The following is a 26,771-nucleotide window of genomic DNA, read 5'->3' on the forward strand; positions in this document are numbered from 1 at the left end:
GCTAGACCCACTATTGTTGTGGCAACATCGACGTCATTCTGACATAGTTCAATGTTTTTTTCCGTCAGTCATGTAAGTAGCGCTGTTAAATAACGCCATACTACAATTATTAACGAAACCAATTCTAACATCATCTCCATATTCAGTATCATCTCTTTTTAAAATTTTACCTTCTACTTCAATAAATGCTTCCACTGGTAAAAAAATCTCCTTGTATCTTGAACTTGAAGTTCGATTCGTCGACGCTCATTTGGCCCTCGTGCATCATATGAATAATATTGACAGCAGCGTACAGATAAATCTTTGAGAACTGGTGCGTCCATGTCAAATTCTAGATCAGATACACGTCTAAACATTTTATTATAATTGCTACCGTCTAACACGAAGACCACTTCTTGCTATCAGGCTAGCGGTTATATTTTATTTCTTTTTCTGACATGGGCACACCAGCTAACTCTGCTAATTTTTATGTGTAGCTTGTTTGATTATTTTACTGACACTTTCAGGCAAAACTTTAGTGTTGGGTAATTTTACTGGCTGAGGTTTTCTTCGTATTAATCGTGCTAGTCTATCCCTGATTACCGAGAACGCTTTACTAGCAACATCACCAAATGCGCTAGAAATTTTTTCACGAACAAAATCAATAGATTTCATTCCTAGTTGTTTTGCAATTGGTTTTGCTTTTGATGCTATCCTTCTAAATAGACCCTGAACAACATCGCCGAGTCCATCTCCGTAAGTTGCTTTATAAGCTGGTAATCGAAAATGTATTACCCTGACTATGATCGGTCCACGTTGAGCATTATGTACGATCATCTTATTTTATTGCCACTGATCTAATTACATACCCTCAATCACTGTAATAATCATCAACAATTGCATGAATGAGAGACCAATAAACATTAATATCCGTGATGCCGCCTGTAAATAATCGTTGACAAATGTCAGATATTTCATTAATGATTTTTGGAGAATTATTTCTAGCACGTTTTCCTCCAATCAGAATTTCTAATCTATCTACATCAGAAAGAACATTGTTAGGACAAGTAATAAGACCACTACCTCCGAGCGTAGCCGAGTAAAAACCACTTCCAATAGCGCTGGGAGGTGTGTCATCGCCAGAATCTTTTTTCCATTCTTCTTGTTCCACTACTTGTCTTTTATAATCTTCTACATCACGTTTAAAATCGATACAATTTTATTTTTTATCACTGGGAATGTTATTACAATATACAGAATATAAATCCTTAACCCAATCCTTTTTATTTTTCATATAATCATCAAAACGTTCTAATTTTACAAAGTTTATTGATTCAGCTTTATATGCAGTATTCAGGCTTAAATCTGTTCTTACTGTTAATTAGTTCTAAATCTTCTTTTTGCTGTGGAGACTGTGGTTTTTGTTGTGGCCGAGAAATTCGTGCCCGGGAATATTGTGGTTGTTTTTGTTGTCGTTCTTTTTGTTGCTGCGGTGGAGGAAGTTGATAGGAAGGTTCTTGCCTAGAAGGTTGCGGTGGAAGAGGTTTTTGTTGATGAATTTATTCCAGAGCCTCATTATAATTTTTTTTTTAAATGTCAGTAACAAGTTTTCTATATCTTAGATCATCATCTCTGGCTTGTTTTTTTTTTTTCTTTTTTTTTTTTTTTTTTTTTTTTTTTTTTTGTGAAATATGCGATATATCCATTTAATAAAATTATCATCATTTATATTTCGTAACCGAGTTTTAAATATTTAGGCTTATTAAACATACTATTTAATATTATTCCAGGTAATTGATCTTCTTTAATATCTTTAAGTTTTCAATAAAGTTATCTCAATTTTTTTTAATCAGTTCAATATTTTATCTTTCTACTTTAGGTTTTGGTGCAAGATCTTTTGATTCAGCAATACCTTCTAGTATTTTTTCACCTACAGGGGGAGGTTGTGCGGCAGCTATCTCAGTTGGAAAACTGTTTTCTTAGTTCTTTCTGCTATTTTTATAGTATCTATAGTAGTTCGTTCCAACGTCGGAAGACCTTTTGTAGCCACTGCAAATCTTTCAGTAACCTCTGTAATAGGTTTAAATAATTGTTCTGTACCTTCTGCAAATTCCACCTGAGACTCCTGACATTCTTGTAGTTGCTTCTTGACAGAATCACGGACGGGAAGATTTTTTTTTTATTATTACCTCTAGTCGCTCTCGAGCTAATCTAGCTGTGTGAGATAACATTACTAATATAATAATGATTTAATTACTCACACATTTATAGCAGCAGAAGAGATGCGACCTTAACGAAACGTCCGGCGGGTAAACAGAACACACGTACAAATTTAGAAGAAAAAAAAAACAAAAAAAACAAAACAAGAACGACAAAGATAAAGTAAAAAATAATAATAGCCCAATTAGTGAAACTATCGGTACGTTAGAGGCTTCGGTTTTGGCGTTATGGACCTATTTTTTATTTTTTATTTTCGTAGGAAGCTTTATTTTTTAAAAAATGACGTTCTAGCAAAAGGTCTGTTCACCTCCTCTGCTGCTCGATGTCTTCTAACTTTATTGAAATTAATGACTATTTTTAACAATATATTAAAACTAGTGAGTTTCAATAATGATGTTCCAGAAAAAAAGATTTCATCTTTAATTATTTTTTATTTTTTTTTTATTTTTTTGAGTTAGCAAGCTATGTAGTTTGTAATCAATGGATAAATATTAGTGTGAATAAAAACTTCCGTTGGTTTTGAAGCTACTTTCAGTACTTTGTGAATACAAAGTAATCTCCCCCACGAAATCGGCGCTGCAAGTGCCCCAACTCAGCCAATCAACAGAACCGGAATTCAGCCTCGTTTTGATAGTAAACAGATATTAAGAGTAGCGTTAAGGTCAGTAAATGATTATTTCCTTTTATTTGTCTGTTTTTATGAGTATTTTACTGTTAAGATCAGATTTCTTAATTGCTTGAAATGTAACAGAAGTTATGGCAATTTCATATTTTGTTTTCTTTTATCGTCCATTTGATCTCAGAGTAGGTTTTGTTGGCCTACTCCCAATCTGCAGTATTGTGGCACAAGTTCACTGCATTTTATCACCGACTGAGTAACTCTTAATTATATAGTTACTAGGATTGTTTTAATATGATTATTCGTCTGTTATAATTTGTTCATTATATAATGGATGCAGGTTACTTTCTATGATGGCCGAGAATGCATGAATATGATGAAATTGTTTGTGTAAATTAATTGGGGGGGGGGGGGGTCCTTCGAAGCCAGAAGTAAAATTTTCGGGAATATCTCACACACTTGGGAGCCCATATCAACAGTTTTCTACAAATTAAAATCATATGGTTTCAGATGGACATTACTTAATCTTATGTCTTTTTTTCTAATAAATTCAAATTCTCACACAAAGCAGATGGACGTGTTTTCAAGTTCTGTTAACCTACATTTGAATTGGCAGGAATGTGATGGAAGCTGGGAATGCCGAAATCTTATTAAATTGAAGTATGTTTCCTTAAAGAAATGAATAAAAATATACAAATATTTAAGAAAGTGTTTAGATAGCTTAAATTTGTTAGGATACTTATCAACCTTTTAACCGATTTTGGCATTCTCGTTTTCAGTCGCAAAGCAGATATCAGCCATGTAGTGTGAGGATTATGGAACCAAGTCCAGATGATTCAACAATAGTAGCTGCTGCTTAAACTAATATCATATTGAGGACTCTTCTCAAAATTTTCATGTGTCTCAAAGTTACTAACAATGTTTTATGAGGATTTCTGAATCTCTGAGAAGACTGAAATAATTGTGCTTTCACTGACATTTTAGGTTTCCTTTACAAAGTAGAGGAGATCTGTTGTATTTATCTGGTGTTGGCATCCATGTCTGCATATTTAAAAGCAAAATATGTTTACAGCTTCACTGCATCTGAACCATTTTCTTCCTAGGTAGGCAACAGTGCAGTGAGTTAGGGATGTGGCAAACGGTGGGGGCTTTGCACATATTTTCCACATTCTTGGTTCAGTTTTTGAATTTGAATCTGATGAGTACTACATCCTTTCCCCCAAATCCCACACTCCACTGATTACAGTTTTTTTGTTTGTTTTAAGTTTCTAATGCTCTGGTAAGGTTAGAAATAATCAAACTTGATGACTATGCGTCTCTGTTAGTACCATGCCCACACAACAACCAGTCATACTCATCATAACAACAAGCTCAGTGCCTTTCCTAAGAAGCACTGAGGCAACTGATACAGGCTGGCCTGGCAGGTACAGAATGTACAACTCTTGGATTACAAGTCTTGCACTCAACAAACTGAGCTGCCATCATTCCTGATAGAATTGTGATGATGATGATAAATAGATTTTTCCATGCACTATAGATCCAAACCTATAGAGACCATTGTTCTGATAATCTTTGTTGCAATGGAAATAATTTATTCAGTGATATCTGTTTATATTGATGACTGTATTTTGTATTCTCTATTACCCACAAAATGTTAACTGTATTTTGTACAAGTGCATGATTATAAATTACAGTGGTCCCCCTTTTGAACGGCCCCCCTGACCAGCGGCCATCCGCTCCTTACGGCCAGAATCCGTTGGCACTGGCGAGTTTGTGTTCAAAAGTACCCCTCGCGAAAGGCCACCCGGCTAACGCGTCCAGCGGCCAGCATATTAGTGCAATAATATAAAATTTACTCCTCACAAGCGGCTGCATTTTATTTGAATATGTATCCAGAACCAGTATTTTATTCATAACTTGCGTTAAGTAATCCGATTTCTGTTTCCCGATGTCAGGTTTTCGTTACTGAAAGAAGTGTTGAGTAAAGTACATGTACCACTAAGGTTAATATTATATCATTTACGCCTCATGAGAAGCCAAATTTATTCCATAAAAACCCAGAAAGACTAAAATTTTAATCCATACAAACGGGTAAGTACATGTAATCCAATTAGCCTTACTGCTGTGTTATCATAAGATGTCCGGTTTAGTCACTCTGATAATTGTTAAGATTACAATTATTGAACAGTATTAACAGCTGAGAAGTGGCAGTATCGATGTACAATACCCAAGTCAGCAGGAAAATGGTTTGATAGCCTTTATGGCTTCCCTTAGTAAGATGTTGAGCTTGTTCACTTTGATAATTAGTGGCTATTACTACTGACAATAATTGTCAAAATTACGAATCCTAACAGCCGCGAGGTCAAATCTGCGTGATGTTATTGGTACATATCATAGCCGTTTTGGCTTCTCACACTTAGTGAAAAGAATTGTATAAAAACAATAGGGTACCAGACTGCAACTAACGAATCACGTGACAAGATCACTTCCTTTAAAAACACACGGCAATTTGTTTAGATGCGTACAAAATTGTTTTATCAGTATTGTAGTTGGCAACATGAATAACTTACTGCAAAAAGATGAACATATCGTCGAGGAAAAGAAAAATTCTCAGTTTAGAAGGGAAAGTGAAATTAATTCACCTGACTGAATGGGGGGGGGGGTCACAAAACTGATGTCGGAAAGAACAATATCGGGAAAGATAATAAAACAATTCTGCAGAAGTGGGAAGGTGAAATGGATGGAGAAAGGAAGATTGTTTGAGCCAGGAGACATTTGTATCCTGATTTGAATGACAAGAAAAAACAACAATTTTGTCAGTTGAATTGGGATATGACGACTTTACCGCAAGTAACGGATGGTTGCACAGATTTCGAGTGCGACACAATATTAAGTGTTCTGTCCTTGGTGGAGAATCAGCTGATAATAATGAAGTTGTCGAAGATTGGAACAAAAGACTAAACGATATATGCAGGGAATATGACAGCAAGGATATTTTTAATTGTGATGAGACTGGTTTGTGTTTTAGACTGTTACCAACAAAGTGACAAATGATGTGATCTGTAACATAATTATAAAGACAGTTTTAAAACTATATCAATGATTATTCATAGCATTCTTTTGAAAATGATGACACAGTTTGTTTTACATTTATTTCACAACATGCATATGATATTTTAATGAAAATATTAAAAATTTTTTAGAATTAAATGTATATGTGACTTTCTTCATATGTATTTACTATTCACATTTGTCATCCCCCCTCTAGAAAGCCACTCTCATTATAAGGCCACTTCCCTGCTGCATTGGGGGTGGCCTTATAAGAGGGGGACTACTGTAGTTGAGTGGCCCTAAGGCATTTCTTGGGACCTCAGCTTAGTGCCTAGTCAAGGAAATCATTGATGTGTGCACTGTGCTTCTAATATTGTTAATACTGGCCCTTACTATAAGGTAACTGACTTGCACACATTAACATCTGGCTTATAGGGGTACACAATAATCAAACTTTTTAAAGCAGCTGTCAAGAACAGTGATGTGGAAAAAAAAGAAAACCAAGATGATTTTCTGTTTATATCAACTTGTCAATGTGATTCTACTTTAGTGCCTTAGAAAAGAATTTTCTTTTTTGTTTTCTCATGGCATGTCACAAGGGCCAACATTTTTGTTGTCACGGTCACTTTAATTTACATATCTGCATGATATTTAATGCTTCCAATTGTTGCTGGAGACTATAGTACAAGTCACATGGATCATGTATGTGCATTTACTCATTGTAAATTAAATATAAATTGTTCTTTTATAATTTAACACTTAATTTTCTTTAAGCAAGGTCAGTTCAGTCCTGATTATTGAATGCTCTTGCACCTTAACTGTCTGCAAGAAACCTAAGGATGAAAAGTATATATATCGCTATGGACTTTCACAATGGCGGTCATATACTTAACTTGGGTCAAAATAAGAGCATGTCAGGTGGAATTGTCACAATCAAGGGTAGTACGAATTTGTTTATCAGTATATGTAGCTTTTGTTGTGACATCACAGTGCACAACATTCAATCCAGATTGTACTGGATCACATCTTTTGGTTCATTTCGTCCAAAAATGTCTAAGTACTTTGACATTGATTTTGCTATATGCACCTATCAAGGTGGCTAAATAATTACCTTGTGAAGGAATATGGATGTATATGAATCCAAATGAAGTGAATACTTGCCACTTATAGCTATGTAGAATCAAATTCTAAAAAATTACACTGATTACTGACATAGTCTGTGTTGAATGCCTACATGACTCATGTGACTTGCACTATACACAAGGCAAGCTTTATAATAGTGGTCTAGAGCTGTCACTTTTCTGATCACTGGCATCTCACCTCTGTCCACATGGATTAGTATCTTGGACTCGGCCAAACTTGGTGTGTGAGAAAGCTTACCAGTGGGTCAGTGGTTGTTGCTGTGATTTTTCTGGGTTCTTCCACCATTTGTGCTGGCCATCATGTAAAGTCTATCTTGCAGTGAGAAATGGCATTAAACCCAAATCAACAATGTTATGGTGTTTAGCTCTATTGGTCATAGACCAGAGGAGCTCATGGGGTGTTATGTTGTCCTTTGTCCGTTAGTACAAGTTTGTTATTGCTACTTTTGCTAAACTACTTGGAGGATTGCCTTGAAACTTCATACACACATTCATCCCAAGGTCTATCTGGTCCTAATAACTGCTTGGACATCCAGTGTTGTTTTTATCTTCATAATCTTGATTTTATTACATGTTATGAATGCATGGTCAAGACTCATGTCAGAATCAGATTTTCACTAAATGGCTTCTTATGATGTTGTTGTAGGGTTTAATGCCATTTTCAGCACAAGATAGGCTATTAAAAGACGTATGATGTATAATTGGACTTAATGAAACTGGTGCTTTTTTTGACTTACACAATGCCCACCATGTTGGCATTCTTGAAAATCTTGTAATTGCTTCTTCTCCTGAATGGATGGTCATATCATCATGAGTTTTTACACAGAATAACCTGCTTTGATGTGTAGTTGCTGCTAAATGAAAATGGTGTCAGTCTCACATCCATTATGGACACCAATACAGTCATCTTGAAAATCTTGTTATTGCTGCTCCTCCTAAATGGATAGTCATATCAACATGTTGTTTTCATTTAAAAACTTCTTATGGTGTCTAGTTGGTGCTAGATGAAGATGATCTGATCATTAAGGCTGCAATCTTGAAAATCTTACTATGTTCGTCCAGAATGGATGGTTGTATCAACATGGGATTTTCGTTAAGAGATGTCTTATGATGTCTAGTTGGTCCTAAATAAAAATATTGCTAATCTGATATCTTAAAACTCTTGTTATCACTCCACTTGAACAGAAAATCATATTGCATATATTTTTTTTTACCAGAAGACTCCTTATAGTGTCCAGTTGGTCTAAAATGAAAACGGTGTCAGTAAGATGTCCAGTATGGTTACCACAGCAGCCATCTTAAAAATATTGTTATACTGACTCCTGTGCATGGGGTTTTCAACAATAGACATGTTATGATACCTAGTTTGTTCAAAATAAAAATGGTGCTAGTTGTACATGTATGGCTGCCTTGATTACTGTTATGAAAATCTTTTTGTCACTTATCCCCAGAATTGATTAGGGGTTTTGATCAAAAGGCTTCTAATGATATCTACTTTGTCCTGAATGAAAATGGTGCCAGTCTGACATATAATATGCCCACCACATTAGCTATTGTTAATAAATATTAGAGATGGTTTGAGCACTCAGTAAGAAAGAGTCTTATCTTGAGATCTTGAAAATTCTTGTCACACATAAAGCATTTGTCCCTGCAAGTGACTCTTGTTTCATTTATATGATAAGAAAATTAACCATTGGATTTATAGCTTTCACCCTGGGGTTTTGTCCAAGGCAGTTTCACACTCAGCTTTGAAATCCTATAGAGATCCATGTCATAACACAAACACTTAGAATAAACCATGAATGTGATCTTGTATTTATTACGTACTCCCTCATTAGCCTTTTCAATGAATTTTTAGCAATTGAGGTTATAGGGATTTCAGATAAAATTGGGATTTTTGAAAATTTATTGAGTGCATCTAAGAATATTTGTAGATGCCAGTGCGAACACCTGAATAGGTATGCTTTTTAAATAGTTTTTAGCTATTCCAATTAAATCGATTTCCTTAAATAGAATTCAGATACAATTGGGGTGGCCGAGTGGTCTAAAGCGCTCTTCGTTACGGATCACTGCCATCTCACCTCTGTCTGCAGCAGTTTGAGTCTAAGATTCAGCCAATGTGGGTATGTTAGAAAGCTTGCCAGTAGCTTCTTGTGGGTCGGTGGTTCTTTCCGGGGTTTTCCCGGGTTCTTCCTCCACAATTAATACTGGCCGCCATGTATAGCCTATCATGTGCTGAAAAATGGCGTTAAACCCCACAACAACAACAACAGATACAATTGTTATTTTTGAAAGTTCACTTTATGCATCTAAGAATATTACAGTGAGAACAGCTGAACAGTTTTAATCCGGGTGTGCAAGTACATCATTACATATATTTACTGTATGCTTCTTCAGGCACAAAATGTTTTGAAAAAAAGGATTTCATCTTTACATTTTAAAATAACAGTTACATCATTGATGGGGTGGCCGAGTGGTCTAAACCGCTGTCTGTTACGGATCACTGTCATCTCACCTCTGTCTGCGTGGGTTCGAGTCTCGGATTCGGCCAATGTGGGTGTGTGAGAAAGCTTGCCAGTAGCTTCTCGAGGGTTGGTGGTTCTTTCTGGGGATTTCCCGGGTTCTTCCTCCACCATTAATACTGGCCGCCATGTATAGCCTATCATGTGCTGAAAAATGGCGTTAAATCCTACTACAACAACAACAACAACATTGATGTTACATCATAAATCATCATCATATATATATATATATATATAATGACAGGATCAGCACAATACCATGAGTCTCTAATGAAAACTGAATCAGTAAAATAATAAATAGAGGCAAACAGTCGTATATACAATTATATTTTTACAAAGGATATACAACTTATACAATTTTTCAACAAATTTTTATATAGTGCTTGGTATTAAGGCCATACAGAGTACATAGTGTCTAATTTATGAATCCAACAACTTTTTCATTTATCAGTACATATATATATATATATTTCCAGGTAAAGTTTGTGCTGCAAATGTATGTTCACTTTATCTAATGCAGAATATTACTCATCTTTTTCAGGTTCCTGTCTTTGACGAAAAAATGGCATGTTGTATACACTATGGATATTTTTCCTGCTTTATAGCAAGTGTGTGCTTTGCTTACGGTTGATATCTATCTCTCTGGAATATATCTAATCAGATGTGTTGGGATTGATGTTTATCTTTAAAGAGACTATCTAGCCCCAAAAAATGAAAATTATAAACAGTGTGAGGCTGGATAATGTCATCATTCAGACTTTATAATAACAGATGAGAAGGAGAAGAGAACGAGAAATTGCATGTTACTATAGAAACTCTCTGAAGTTCTAGAAGAAACTTGAAGATGTAGGTTACCGTTACTTCAGTCATTGATCCATACCTTTTCTTTATTGTGGGAAGTGAGGAACCGGTTTCTAAGGTGTCTGGAATGTACCCGAGTTCATTGGAGCGTTACAGCTACAATATTCATTATGATAATTATAAAATGGCCACCTCTTATGCAGATAGACACTTCATAAACTGTCTGCAGAAACCACCACACATGAGAACAGAACAGGTATGTTTTGGACAGCTAATTCTTTTGTCTCAAATGCAGCAAAATGAATGAGACAGTGCATGATCTGGCGACCCCTTAAAATAACTATGTCCATGCATAGTTTTCATAGGCCTGTATTATGCAGCAGTAGTATGCAAGCTTTGCACTTTTATAGTCATGGTTCAGTTAACTAGTGTTACGGTCCCACTCCAAAATATAGATGTGGTTCTGGTAATGGTTGGGGGAAAAATTAGGATGGGAATGTTGGTACTAACTTTTTTCATTGAACTTTTAATCCAGTCTGTGTTAATTCGTGGTGTGTTTCCCAGTCTAAAACTACCAGTTCATAGTTGAAAAACTAGGCAGTTGGAACCAAATTGTATTTTTTTGCATGCTTGATAAAAAGTTATAGGATTGGAGCCACTAAAAAAAGGTGGGTGGGGGTTCTGGAGTCACACATATTTTTGTTGTTTCCCTAACCTATAGATATCCAAGAGTAGAGAATATATTATAAAATTACTTTTCTTTGAAGATTACTCATAAGTAAATGCTGTTTTGGCATATACTGAAAATTTTATGAGCAAGGTGAAAAATTAAAATGAAGAAAATACCCCCCCCCCCAAAAAAAAAACGTGACTGTTGGCATTTGTAGATTACACACACTGCATAAAAAAAAAATGGGTGGGTGGAGCACCAGACAGGTGTCCCCCAACCCATTTGCCAAAAAATGAATTTTTTTTATGTGTTCGTTTACCCTCTAATGTCAGGGGTGTTGTGTATTAAAGCAAAAAGTATTTTGAGCAAAAATTTATTTAAATATGTTTTCTAAATGGGGTATTTCTCTAGTGTTGATGAATCCAGGCTGGTCCTCTATCTAATTGGGGTTGTTTATTTGACCAGAGACCTATTTCTGCTGCGAATTCCCTTCCCCTATCATTCTTTTGTAATCTTTGCCAAAGATCTCCTGTGTTTGCTATGTGTGTATTTGCTATGTTGTGTGTATGCTGTAGATATTATTGTAAGGATGTCATTATTTCAAATTGTTCCCCTGGTCATCTATTTTTTATTATAAAAAAAATAATTTTCCTCATTTCATCTTTTTTTGATGACATTCTTTTTTATTTTTCTCATTTTTGTTTTAATGAGAAACATTTTGTGAGCTGCAAAAGACGAACACAATGTTTGCTAGTTTTGCATAAGGTTTCTCACTCTCTTACGGAATTATTCGAGGTGACTTCGGCTACACTACATAATAGCATTCAGCTATGTGATAGATATTAACTTAGCTGCCAACCCTCACACTTTTTCATGGATTCACATCGCAAGCAAAAAATTCACGAATTCGCCAATTCTCAGTTATTATAAATCTTTAATAAAATAACCGATTTCCCATTAAGTGCTGGTCGTGATATTGGCAGTTGCCGAAACAGTCTGGTACTGCTCGTCATGATATTAGTAGAACCACAGCCGAATGGTACAGTTGGGCCGGTAACGAGCATTTTAGCCTATTTTAATCTATTTGTATAAGAGTAGTTTTACAAATGCTTTTGAGAGAAACTGGGGCCTAACCATGCATGGGTCACCAACACTGATTTGAATTACAGTTCGGCATCGCATCTAAGATCTTGAAAATGGCTTCTCCACCAAGGAAAAAGAAATGTTTTGCTCAAAAAGTGAAGTTTAATTTGGAATATGCCAAAGATTGGCCGTGCATTCAGCCGTCAGACATTGAGATACATCATGCTTTTTGCACACAGTGTGCCACAAACTTTAGTATTGTGCATGGTGGCAGAGATGATGTGAGGAAGCACATTGGTTGTAAAAAAACATGTAGAGGTTGGGAAAATTAAAAATTTGCAGATTTCAGCTCTGGGATATTTTAAGCCATCGACGGAAGACCTACAAGCTACCAGCGCTGAAGCATTATTTGTGAGTTTTCTTGTTGAAAATAATCTACTTTTATCAGCTGGAGACCATGCTAAACATTTGTTTTGACAAATGTTCCCGGACTCGAAGATCGCTTCCAAATTTTCCTGTGGAAGAACCAAAGGTGCTGCACTACTTAAAGCAATGTCGGATTCCTCAGTGACTTTGCTTTTAACAGGAGTGGAGAGAGTAGACCAACAGTGGGTGAAAGTTGGGGAGATTCTTGCATCAGGTGGAAGCCAGAAGTATGCCCTTATATCTAAATTCATGCTGCATCTCTTGTGCATTCCTCACAGCAACAGTGACAGTGAAAGAGTATTTTCTCTAGTGAGGAAAAATAAGACAGACTTTAGGGCCTCCTTAGGTGCAGAAAATTTGTCAGCAATTTCAGTCACCATGATCAACCAGCAGGCAAGAAGCCTGAACTGTTTTGAAAACAAATTTACGATCAAGCAATTGAGGAAGTTCAAGTCTGCCACAGTATCATGTCTTGATAAATAACCACAAGAACAAGTGAAGTTTATGAATACCATAATAAATAGAAATGCAGATATATTTCTGCATAAACGTAGTGTTTTATTTTTATTTTGTGATCTTGATATAGTATAGTATTGACGAATTTGACGGTCAGTGTGGATGGAGTTATTGTCATGGTATTTTGCACTAATTCATGTCAAAATTCACTAATTTCTTTCCCTATTTTCACGAATTGCAAACCTGGAAGGTTGGCAGCTATGTATTAGACTCCAAATGTCCAACAAGCATACAATATGCCTGTAATTACCTATTGCCTTATACCTATGCCAGTGATAATATTGGTCTGGAGCTCATAGGTATTGGCCAGTTTTAGTTTGAGGCTAATTCTAGTGTGCAGCACACACACACATAAAAGTAATAATTGACCTCATGACTGAACCAGACATCTGTCAGTCTGTAAGACAGCAATCCTGTGATCCCCTGTCCAATCTAACTATTTGGGAAGGTGTAAATGTTGACATTATTGCATCTTTATATGTGTAGATCGATGATAGGGTAAAAGTTTTGTCCAGTTGGATGATTTAGCTATATAATATATACAGTTTCGGACCTTTTGATCTTGTTCAGATTTTAGTGATTTCAGGAGAATCGCTTAAACAATAAATATATTCTGTCTGTCACCATGATTTGTATCAGGGAGTACTATTGTTTTTTAAATAAATAATTACACAAATTAGTGGATGGAATATCTCAAATCTGAGAGACCAATTGGTTGGCCCTTGCCCAAGGTCGATAGTGTTCTTCACCTTCATGTACCTCCACTGTAAAAGACCACATCTCTCAACATCTCAGCTTCAGAGCACATTGTTTGATGTTTCTAAAAGTGGCTCCAGCTTCACCAACATAAGTCTAAAGTCTGTACATAATGCATTTGATTGGTCACTTTTAAGTCAGAATTTAATATCACCCAATCAGATTACTCAGTTTAGGCATAAGGGTTCATTCAGATTTAATTTTTGTTGGTGAAACTCTGTCCAGGCTGTGCCATTTGGAAAAATTAATTAAATTTGAACCTTTACACTTAATGGAAAACATGTTATTGAAGTGAGTGGGGGTAAATCGATACTTGTCATGTGAGAGAATCAATAGGTATGAGAGTCACTGCGTTTGGGACATACACTTTCTGGCCCAGGACCTCTGGATTTAAATTTGCCTGCATTTTTCTATATAGACTCCCAGCTTTTTGGAGAAATATGAATGTTACATTTTAGTTAAGATGTTATTGGGACTATTTTGCGTAATTTGGTCCCCCTATACTGAACAGGGTTTTCAGATTTGCTAAAATTCGAGCAACACGGAGATTCGGTGAGAAGAACATCCGTGTTTGCTCAGGGTGGTGTGCTAATTGTGGTCCTTGACTTCCAGTTTAAAATCTCATAGAGAGCTCTGTGTGAAAGTCACAATTGATTACTTAGAAAGAGGAATAAAGTAAAATAAATAGAAAACCAGGGAATACTGGTAGTATACATATTGATATAAACTTTGAACTATGGTAATATACAAATCCAGCAATTGGTAGCCTGGGACTTCCTAAAATTAAAGCTGGGCTACCAAATGAACGAGACTTGGAGCCAGCTGGAGAAGTAAATTTTCTTTGCACTGGTTTAAAATAAGACTTGTTTGCCATGATGTAAAATCAGTGTAAAATATAAGCTGTCTAAAGAAATCATAGATGAAGCTAGATATTTTGACACTATTTCACACAATTTACGATTTTTTAATTGGAATTCAGAGTTTTAATTGGACACCAAAATATTTAGACTGTGCAACCAGATTGTTCAGTTGGGTTGGTCAGCCTGGCATTTTGAAAAACTGTCTTTAAGTTAGCACAAGTTTGTTATTGCTGTAAATCTAAACTTCTTGGAGGTATGCAATAGTCTTTACAAACACATTCATCTCAAAATCTAGATGGTCCTAAATGAAAGTGATACTGCTCAGACAACCAATATGGCTACCAAAGTGACCCAGTTGAAGATCTTCTAATCGATTATTGCTATGATGTCTTTTTGCTCCAAAATTAAACTTGTGCAGATCTGACATCCAATATGGCCACCGTGACAGCTATTGTGAAAATCTTATTACTTCTCTGATGAAACTGATGGTCATATTGACATGGGGTTTTCACCAGAGACTTTTGTTGATGTTAGTGCCAAATAAAAATGGTGCTTCTCGTATGGCTGTCACTGTTGCTATATTGAGAATATCTTGATGATGGTAATTAGTATTAACATGGTCCCCCCCCCCCCTGGAGACTTGCAATATCTCATTGGATGTTTTTAAAATGGTGCTAATCTGACATCCAAAATAGCCACCATGGGGCAACTCTATTGAAAATGTTGTTGTTACTCCTTTTCAGTGGAAAGTCATATCAACAAGGGGTTTCACCAGGAGACTTTGTCCTACCTGAAAATGGTGATACCAGTATGGCTATAATGGCAGCAGTTTTGGAAGATTATGTAGTTGTTACTTTCCTGAATTCATGGTTATATTCACTTGGAGTTTTCATCTAATGATGCCTAGTTTTTTTACAAATGAAAATGGTGCCAATCTTATGTTCAATATGGCTGCCACACTTGTTATTTATTATAATTATCGGAGATGATTTCAGCACTAAGCAGTTACAAAGAGGAAATGGTTTTGTGAATGGATTCTTGTTATTTAGCATCGTGGATATTGTAATACCTACCGTATTTACTGTATGTATTGGGACATGATAAAATAATTTTTTCCTGTTCCAGAACTTATGTTGAAACTTTTTCACTTAGGTCATATGTCCCAAGACTTAAGAAATAAAATAAATTTGTATTGCATTAGTGCCCCCCCCCCCCCCCATGCATGTTGCAGTAAAATAGATAAACAAAATGCTTATTTGATAATAAAAAGAAAGAAATTAACCCTATATTATCATTCATTCCCTTTTTTCAACATGAGCATTAAAGAATAAAATGTATCCACAAAATCCGTATATGTAGCGTAGGCTTCCATACTGTAGCATGTATCACTTATGTCTGATAACACATGCCACATTATTCATTGACATTAACATTGGGAAATAAATTGTATTTGGTTGTGCTCAAAGGTTTGAATATGTTATCCGAATGAAAACTAGATCCAGTAAAATCGCAAACAAGAGGGAAATAATTAACCGAGGAAATAATTAACCGATATTTTGAAGACTACTGTCATTCACCATTCATGCATGATATGGTGTTAGGTGCAAAATAATCAATATTGAATTATATACAGGTCTACTGTATGACAGTATCTCACAAATAAAATCATTATTTGAAAACACATTCACTTGAGTGTAAGTAACTGGTCTTTCACCAGCACAGGTTACAAAAGTATCATTACTATTTACCTGAATATATCAGTGCTCCTTTGTATTAATTATTACTACAGATGCCAAGCACATAGAAGCCCAGGTGGTGAATAAACACAACTGGCAGCAAGCAGTAAGCTCCTTCTTTGAACTTACCAACAGGACATCAAAGACAAAGGTTATTATTATTACAATGCAAGCCAATCTCAGAATCTGACTTTGCTTGGCCTTTTTTTTCAAAGGATATCAATACAAAGGTTATTTTATTGCAAAGCAAGCCGACATCAGAAGATGACTATGGATTCTTTTAAGTGTGACAATTTTTTTTTTTTTTAATATACAAAGACTGAGATATGGAAACAAACTTTGGTTCCTTTTCACCAGTATTCATGTGAATTTTGAAAACAAATTGAAACAGTGGAACAGATTTTAAAGTGACAAGTATAGTGCTTCGTGTATGGACGTCCATGACCCACCATCGCCCAGAATATTTAGAGAAAATAAAATCATGTCATGAATTTGTGCAGGCCAGAAGAGAAGCAGATGATTTCACAAATGAGAGGGAAATAATCAACTGATATATTGAAGACAACTGTCATTCACACATGACATGGTGTTCGGAGCAAAATAACCAAGATTGAATTATATCCACTGTATGACAGTGTCTTGCAAATAAAAGACATTATTTGAATACACATTCACTTGAGTGCAGGTGACAATTTTTTTGCCAGCACAGGTTACAAAAGTATTATCATTATTTACCCGCAAACATCAGTGCTCCTTTGGATTAATTATAACTACAGATGTCAAGCACAGAGAAGACCAGTTGGTGCATAAACACAACTGGCAGTGAGCAGTAAACTCCTTCTTTGAACTTACTGACAGGACATCAGAGACAAAGGTTATTTTTATTACAAAGCAAGCTGATCTTGGAAGCCGACTTTGGATACTCTGAAGCTGTTTTTCTTATTATAGAATATCAATTCAAAGGTTATTTATTGCAATGCAAGCTGACATCAGAAGCCAACTGGATTCTTTTAAGTGTGCCAATTTATTTTGGATTTTTTTTTGGAATATACAAAGATGGCCGAGATATGGAAGCTTATTTTGGTTCCTTTTCATTGGTATTCACAGTACTTTTGAAAATAAATTGAAACAGTATAGTGCTTCATGCAAGGACATCGATGATCCAGCATTGCCCAGAAGCTTTGGAGAAAATAAAATCATGTGATGAATTCTTGAAGGCCAGAAGAGAAGCAGATGATTTCGCTGACAATATGATCATTAACATGGATTAAATTCTAGTGTACTTTGATTGCATTCCTGGGCAGACTGATGATAAGATGGGGTTCAAAAGTGTGAGAATTAGACTGTTGCAGGTTTGAAAAAATCAGACTTTAGTCCTTGAAGTTTCTGCTTCAGGTGATGTGCCTCTAACAATTTTTCACTGTATGAGAAAGCTAAACAAAAATGCACAGAAAGAATGGATCATGTGTGTAGGAGAAGGGTTGTGTTGATGAGATGCTCTGCAGTGGATTAAACAGTTTGATCTCAAGTACACATTTTTATATTTTTTAAAATAAAATTTCAGTTAGAATGCAATTTCTGACATGTAATTTTTGAATGATTTAAAAGGTGTCCCACAACTTACGACTCCAAACAAATGACTTGTCCCAGAACCGAAATTTAAAAAAAATATAAGATTTCCAGAAATGCTTTTTTATACTTTTTTTTTAGACTATTCTAGCGGTCGAGAAAGCACACAGACTTCATAGCACTTACATGTATTTGTTTTTTAATTTATAAATTTTCAGTTTATACTGGTATATCTTTATTTTTTTAATTTTATTTAGAAACAAAATCAAAGCATACTTTATCAAATTTTAAATGTTAGGCTCACCATGGATATAACCTTGTAAATGGCTTATGTCTTGCACTGCAAAAATAATTTTAAAACCTTGAAAATTTTAAAAAAAGAAGCTTACACACCTACCCAAATTTTATAGTCCGTGCAATAGGTAACATTTTTGGGGGGCCTTATTTACCTGGTGTTTCTTTGGTGAAGGATGGTAGATGTTGATATTTTGCTGACAGGAATGAGTGCCTGTACAAAATAGCAGATTCTGAAAAGACCCTCCCATTGATCATGTTAGAGTTGAATGTTATGCAAAGTCTTCAGAGAAAATATTGCAACATCAATTGTTAACTCATTTGGCCCCATATGTTTTTGTTGTTTTCGCCTGAAATGCGCGTAGGAAAGACATGGGGGGGGGGGGCTATTTCTGAATACATCATAATACATTGGCTTTCAGCAGATTTTCCATGAGACTAATGCCTAGTTGTATTAGAAACATCATTTTCCATTGGTTATTTTGCTTGCGCTTGAACAGAAGGGTAAAAGTTGGAGTTCTTTTTTTTTGCTTAATGGACCCATCATTTTCGTATTGATACTGCTCTTTATTCCAAATGCCTACCTTATCCTAGTTTTTGCAAAGGTTCACTTGTCTATGTGATGTTCAGACCGGTCTGCCTTAGATCTGAGGTCAAAAGGTCTAAAATCCGGACACAAAATCACATTCTGACCACGAGCGAATTTTGGGTGGAAAAAAACCAGGTCCAAAAAATGAGGTTTTTCCCTCTGTATTTTGTAGTGCAACTAGAACTTCCAGATTATTTGGTATCATTTTAGAGCTATGTCTGTCTGCTTTTTCGTAATATGACCCACATTGGTGTATCTTAAATGACCTTGATGCTGCAGAGCTCGGAAATAGGGCACAGCCTCATCACGCCTTCAGACGGGATTGGGGCCAAATCAGTTAACAACGTCAGCATGGCTACACAAGTATTTCTCACAAGCTAGGAAAATACTTAGAAATACTCAAAATGAAATTATATTCTTGTTTTGGAGTTGTTTTACTAATAACAAGTAGAAATAAATTTATATCTTTCATTGTTTGAAATCTGTCAGAGATAAACTAAAAATCTAAATAAATTGCGATTCAGTTGATGTCATCAGTAATAAGTTGTTTAATTTTGGATTATACATTAGTTTTGATTGATTATTAATCTGTGTGCAGATAATACTGTATGGATACAACTGGACATATTCTCTAGTCAAGGTTCCAATATGTTAACCAAGGGTCTTGCTACCAGGCAAAATGGATGTCTAAGTAACCTAAAAGATGAAAACTTCACCTTTTTTCTAGTAGGAAAGCGAAAATAACTTCTCCCTGTGATTCTTTTAGATGTACATTGAGTGAATATAGTTTTGAGATGCACCCTCGCCTTAGCTAGTTATTTCCAGTGTTGTGCTGTAGCTCAAGGTGAAATGTAGGCATCAAGCCATCACAGATAGCTGGTGTTGATTATAGTTGCGCCAGAAAACAAACTTCTTGCACATTCAGAGGCATGTGTTTTGAGAGCTGATTGATGATTAACCCTTTCCTGAGTAAGCTATAGAATAGATGTCGTATATGACATGTCTCTGGTTATAGCAACTATTGCAGGCTGATTTCCACGAGTTATCATTTGATGATAACAAACATACAGATCTCTGTTTCAGAACTTAAACAATAGTATGTTAATAGCAATTTGTCACTTCTCCTTAAAGTGCTAGTCTAGCTTGACCCCTGGTTAACCTATCTGTACCTTGGCTGTTCGATCAGCTATATCATTTCTTTGATTTATAATTTCATTGGATGCAGCAGCAAGCCACCTCATCCAGTCAAAATATAAAGTTGTTCAAATTTGAATACTGCTTCTACCTGATTGAGACGAATAGTGCACACAACTGGAATAGTCTTGTAAATAAGCAATTTTCCACTCTCTGGTACATAGTCATATTTTAGATGTTAAACTTGCAAAGTATCCTTTTGAAGTCCATTGCCTCCACCATTTTCAGCCAATGTCAGTTGGTAGTATATACTATAACATACTAAGGGAGGCACCTTTTGAAATCCAAGAGATGTTGCTTGGACAAAACACTGATATATCTGATCAGTCTGCCAAGGTGTAGATTAACATATTGGAACCTTGACTAGCAAAGATGAATGAAGGAGGATTAGTTAATATTGCATACATAACTGTGGAATACATGTATTTATCTAATCTTCATATTATCACTAACAGAGTTAAGAAGAAAAACTAGTTGCCCATGTCAAATTTTTGGTGTGACCTTTTGAAAATCTTGATGTCCCAGTGGCACCATAATGCTGAATCCTACATTGAATCTTGCCATTTACACATGTGCATGCATGGGTTTCCTTTAAGTTTTCTGTAATATTGTATCAATGTTTTTCATTCATTGAAGTGATGGAAAAAGATCATTATATGAAGCATTAAGAATGATCAGTGCATCTCTTGTTTAGTCTGCTTAGAATTTGACATTTAATTCATATGGTTACACAGGAGTCTAAAATAAGCTGAATGTAATAATTTAAAAAAAGCAGCACCAAAGTTTTCTGTAAACACTTTCAGCCCATCCTTGAGATTCCAAGGCTTTTCTTGGATCTCAGTTTTCTCCAAGTTAGGATCCTCTTCACTCATGGTAGGTATTGTAGTCCTGGAACTTCAGTTGTAGAAATTATAAATTTAGAGGAACTGCACTTTCAAATAGGTTATAAGAGAAAAGCCATTGTTGGCAAGAAAAAGTAATAAAGAATTTTCATATTTTTTTAAATGTGAAGAATGAAATTTACCACTGTAGATTTTTAAAAAGAGATTTGCTTGAATATGTTTTAATGTCCATTGAGAAAATCCCTCTTTTCTCACATAGACCCTCAGTTTTCCAACCAGGACCCTCAATTTCTGGAGATATACATTTTTAAGATTTACTACTTCAAAATGTAGATGATCAGTATGTTGTATTCTAAGTTTATAACCATCAACATGTCATGGTTTTTACATTTCACATTCTCAGTTCTGTTTATGTAAAAAAATCTGACAGTTCAGAGACATCAGATCTGAATACCATCCATATGCATTTACTTTGAATTTCCAGTGCATTATGCGATGTCATACCCCAAGTCCATGCATGTTTCACTTGGATCCAATTTAAAAGCTATTATATATAGTAATTTTTGTTTCATGTCTATTGTACTAACCTACATTTGATCACCATATGGAAAATTATCATGATTTAAACAGTTGGATTTGACTTGTACTTGGAACAGATATACAAACAGTGTGAGAATTGATTGAACTGAGGTAACATGTAGTGCCTCTAATCTTGCATTCCTAAGCATATATGTTGAAACCTGTTAGTGAGATAAGATTTAAACCAATGGGGTTCATTGTGATGCAGACTTCTGTATTTTATTTGAGAGACAAGAACTTGCTGATCAGCTAGTCATTTCTTCTGCACGGCTTGAAATACTTTTTTCAAGAAAAATTGTTGGCTACATAGGTGGTAGGTGTAGATGTACAGTAAGGTTTTACTTTTTCATCTGGCTCATTTGTTGGAGTTTTTCGTTAGAAATACCATATATACTTGCATATAAGATGAATCTAACTGCAAACTGCACAGTACCCAATCTGATTAAAATCAGATCTTCACTGTCCTATTTGGAGATCTGACAGTGACCACTCAGGGGTCATGTTCTGATGACCTTTGAATTAGCCATTGGAAATGCAACTTTCAGAAATTTGAAAGTGAATAAAATTGTTGTGCATTCATAAATGCTCTTCAGGAATGCTGCTCAGTCTCCCAAATACAAAGGTAAAAGGTTTTATCAAACTGGCTGATAAAATTATCAGTTCTGGTAATAACATTGGTCACCAGAACAGGACTCCTAAGTGGTCACTGTCAGATCTTCACATATGAAGTGGAGATCTGATTTTAATCATATTGCACAGACCCAGATCTGCTGTCACATAATGTGCCAGCAGATCTTGGTCTACCGTTTTTTTTATGAGTAATCATTAGAAAAAACACAGATCCTGATCTGCAGGTACGTTGTATAGGAAGACAGATCAGGATCTATGTTATTTGCAGATTGACTCGATGTAAAAGAGAGCACAGTATATTCGTTAGTCATGAAATTGAATATTTTGGAATTTAGTTCATCATACCTTTTAGTTTTACATTGCTTGGAGAAATTATATTGAAACTTTGGAGGCTAGAATTTTGTTCATGTGTAAAAAGGAATTACTACAGTATTTTCCTTTGGTCCATTTTGGGGTTTCATGAAAAATTGTCAAGAAAAAGGCATTTGGGGAGTTCATTGCTTCTCCACAAACTTTGGCTTCAGTTTTTATTGAACTTTGTAGGTAGACATGTGACTAGGATTTGTATTCCCCATCTGATCTATGATTGGGAATTGGCCTGATATTTAATATAAAAAAAACGTTGGTTATTTTGAAAATTTGGAGGCTAGATATGTGTTTGATATAGACATGTAGTAAGAGTCACATCTTTTGAGATCAGTTTTGGGTTTTACATTTCACATTCTTTCCTGAGATCAGTTTTGGGGAGAATTTCTTTATAAATTGATAAGAAATGGTGTTTTGGAAATTCTGTTCATCATTTGTTTCTTCTTCCACATCTTTGCTTGCTTGATAGTGGTTGGTATATATGTACAACAAGGTTATGTATATAGAGGTACAGTAGGGTTTCACATTTTGCCTCCAGACCATTTTTGGGGAAATTGCTTGAAAAATTGTCAGAATTGCTCCAAAAGGTCTTTGGGTGGTGGGTAAATTTTTCAGGTATTTTAAATGTCTGTGACTGCATGTACATCTTGATATTATATGGGAATTTCTGCAGACACACTTGAAAGGAAGTAATTTAGACCTCCGGGTAGTGGTTATCATGGCATGCAAAATGACAGGCTGAATGATCTTTCATACATATTGAACCCTTGTACCATTCATTGTACATCTGTTCAATGTAATATTTGTGTTCTGGTAAGCTGTATTAGCAATAACTCTTTAATAGGATATTTGATAAAGGCCAACTACCCACCAGATGGAAACAGGCCATAGTAATACCAATCCCCAAGCTAGGTAAAGATCCCAACAACGTAAATTCATACCGACCCATCTCCCTTACAAACAATATTTGCAAAATAATGGAGACAATAATCGCAAATAGGTTAAAACACCACCTAGAAACCAATAACCTACTCTCCATAAATCAGTGTGGCTTTTGGAACAAACGGTCCACCACTGACCAACTTCTCAGATTGGAAACAGACATCAAATGCTTTTAACGCACATAGGAAAACCGATCGCAACCTCGTAGCAGTTTTTCTAGACCTAGAAAAAGCATTTGACCTAGTATGGACCAATGGACTAATGGCCAAATTAAACCAATTTGGAATAACTGGACGCTTGTTCACCTGGATTGGCGATTTCCTCACAGGCCGGAAAATTGCCACAAGAATAGGCAACACCCATTCGGAAGAATTTGACTTGAAAATGGAACACCACAAGGCAGTGTAATAAGTCCCCTACTATTTAACCTAATGGTAAATGACCTTGACCTCAAAGCAGCCTCCACAAAAGTAAACTTGTCACAATTTGCAGATGATAGTGGCATATGGAGGAATGGAAATCCTGCCAATAACACAGTAGTTAAAGAAATCCAGCAGAGCCTAGACAACATAGGGAGATGGTTGGACAAATGGGGTTTCAAAATATCTCATGAAAAAACTGTGGCAATCATATTCACCCCCAAATGAAATAACAACCTAGTCTATCCAAACTTCTATAAACAAGATCAATTAATCAAATACGTAACAGAAGTAAAATTCCTTGGAATGTTCTTTGACAACCACCTCACATGGAAACAGCACATTGAACAACTCAACCAGAATTGTAACAAAGATCTCAATTTACTCAGGAACATCACAGGGACTGACTGGGGATCCAACCAGGAAACCCTCCTCACGATATATAAAACCCTAATTAGATCAAAACTGGATTACGGTTGCCAAGCATATAACTCGGCTGAGCAACCTGTACTACAAAAACTTGACACTGTCCAGAGAAAAGCCTTACTATTATGCACAGGAACACTCCCCTCAACATCATTAGAAGAACTACAAACACTAACTGAACTACCCTTAAAATTACATAGGCGAGAACTGCTCCTCTGATACTCCATTTGATTAGATAACCACCCAGACAACCATCCCACCAAAATAGCTATAAACAAGTGTAAAGTTGTCTTCAAACCCAAAATCATACCCACCACACCAAGTGGCAAAGTAATCCTTGAACTAAGAGAAAAGATACCTTTACTGAAAAAGCAGGTAACAAACAATACAGACCAGAACAAATCACCATGGTTACAAAAACCACCAAGGATTAACATTGAAGCTACCAAATTAGGCAATAAAGAAGGACAAGAAAACTTACTAAAACCCGTACTGGTAAACGAAATCAACCAAAAATACCTGGACTATGTTAAAATATATACCGATGGATCAAAAACAAACAACCCACCAAGAACAGCAGCAGCAATAGTCATCCCTGAATTCAATATACAAACGGGATCCAGATTACCTGACTATTGCTCCATTTACACCACTAAATTCTGGGCTATACTTGAATCACTACAATGGATCAAAGACAACCAAATGCCTAAAGCAGTCATTATAAACGATTCCCTAAGCATTATGAAATTGATCCAAAATCGCAATACACACTCTAGGGAACAATTCCTCGACAGAGCATGCCAATTAAAATCAACGATATCACCAGAGCACATCAAGTAGTCGAGCTCATGTGGATACCATCGCACATTGGAATCTCTGGCAACGAAACAGCAGACAAAGTTGCACAAACCAAACTAGGAGATCAAAACTCTATCAAGCTTAACTATAGCTCTACAGAAGCACTAAGCTTCGCACAAACATATATAGACCAAACATGGCAAGATTTTTGGAACTCCTCCACAAAAGGTAAAAAGCACCATGAAACTCAAAAAACTGTAGATAGGAACATACAGCTACCAAAGGGTACCTATTTAGAACAGAAAACCTAAAACAGGATAATAACTGGAAAAACTAAACTAGCAAGCAGTTTTGGAAGGTTTATAGGACCCAAACCATCAACCATTAACTGCTTTAACAGTCACACCACCAAAGATCTACACCACGTATTCAATATATGCCCAAAATATCAACCTGCTCGGAAAATATTTATCAAAAACCAAAAAGAGATTGGATCACCACACACATACCCAGAGTTACTTATGGACTTTAATAAAAATAAACAAGCAGCATATAAAAATATAAATAAATTCATAGACTCAGCAGGACTTGGGAACAAAATATAATTACTATCCCCACAAAACCAAAAGACCCATTAACTAGCTAAATAAATTTAGAAGCCACCACATAAAAACCCATATCATTCAATTTTATAAAAATATTAATAAATAATTAACTTACGAAGCACCTATCAAAAACTAAGGAAACTGCAAAATCGGATGTCCTAGATGTCCTTAATGAACCGAGTAATCAGCTAGGACTCTGGTCCTAGATGTCCTTAACGAACCGTGTAATCAGCTAGGACTCCGGTCTCTTGCTAAATAAACTATAAATAACATTCAATCTCTAAAAACATTAATAAATAAATAACTTAAAGAGGCAATATCTAAAAACTTATAAATAACATAACGTAGGAAGCACACCCTAAACACCTCGACTAGTAATACCATAATAAACTTGAAAATATCTCTTCATGCTTGATTTCTACTTACAACCTCTATAAACAGCAAAGAACACACCCTGTTTTTAGAACATTTTGAAAAAAAAAATATAAAAAAAATCACAAGAAACACCAGGAAAATGCAACAAGAAGCCAGCGATGTAAAGCAACCAGGACCGTTCCTGAGCTCTCCTTCCCCATTAATGACAGCCAACCATTCAACTGTAAGGGACCTTTATGGACCCACAGATTGAGGCCAGACTATCAGGGTTCCTTGAACCCATAAAATCCTGGGGGAGGTGGCACCATTCCCTTTCCCAGGAACAGCTAGCAGGCTGCGGTGCAGTCAGAAAAAAGTGGCACATGCACAATTGTGTGCACGCCACTATAATTAAACTCAACAACAAAAAGCAATAAGTGTACACTGACAATCTGTCACACAAGTTGCTTATCACTGAGAAGGAATTGTCAGATTCACAAGTACTGCATCAAATGTAAGGAGTATGTTGGCCAATTTCTTCTTTCCTTGCTTGGAATACAATTTCTTTGTGTCTGTAGAGTCCAGATAAATAGCATTGGATTATTTTCCCCGATGCTGAAAAAGGTTATGTAATGTGATTGTTTTCACGAAAATTCTAGCAGCATTTTTACCTTCTGGTGTCTTCACATTCATCAATATTGTGCAGGAGGTTACAACTTCGGTGCCCAAAGTATCTTACATGTTCTTTGAGAAGGTCTATCATAGGGTAGAACATCACCATGT

General features: G+C 35.7%; 1 protein-coding gene across 11 annotated transcripts in view; it reads left to right on the plus strand.

The window, feature by feature from the left end:
• Positions 1 to 2,819: 2,819 nt before the first annotated feature.
• Positions 2,820 to 26,771, plus strand: part of LOC149772737 (rap guanine nucleotide exchange factor 6-like) — a 314,757-nt gene continuing 290,805 nt past the window's right edge. For 10 of the 11 annotated variants that reach the window (XM_089947349.1, XM_089947357.1, XM_089947356.1 and 7 more), the window contains exons 1-2: positions 2,820 to 2,860; positions 10,075 to 10,590. In XM_089947349.1, coding sequence (XP_089803475.1) covers positions 10,462 to 10,590 — 129 coding nt within the window. In that variant the 5' untranslated portion in view covers positions 2,820 to 2,860; positions 10,075 to 10,461. Of the gene's footprint in view, positions 2,861 to 3,597; positions 3,922 to 10,074; positions 10,591 to 26,771 lie in introns of all 11 variants that reach the window. The other variant, XM_089947350.1, reaches the window with a different exon arrangement.

Source organism: Sinohyriopsis cumingii, unplaced genomic scaffold, assembly GCF_028554795.1.
Source record: "Sinohyriopsis cumingii isolate HCF-2022 unplaced genomic scaffold, ASM2855479v2 utg001180l, whole genome shotgun sequence".
Taxonomy (NCBI): Eukaryota; Metazoa; Mollusca; class Bivalvia; order Unionida; family Unionidae; genus Sinohyriopsis; species Sinohyriopsis cumingii.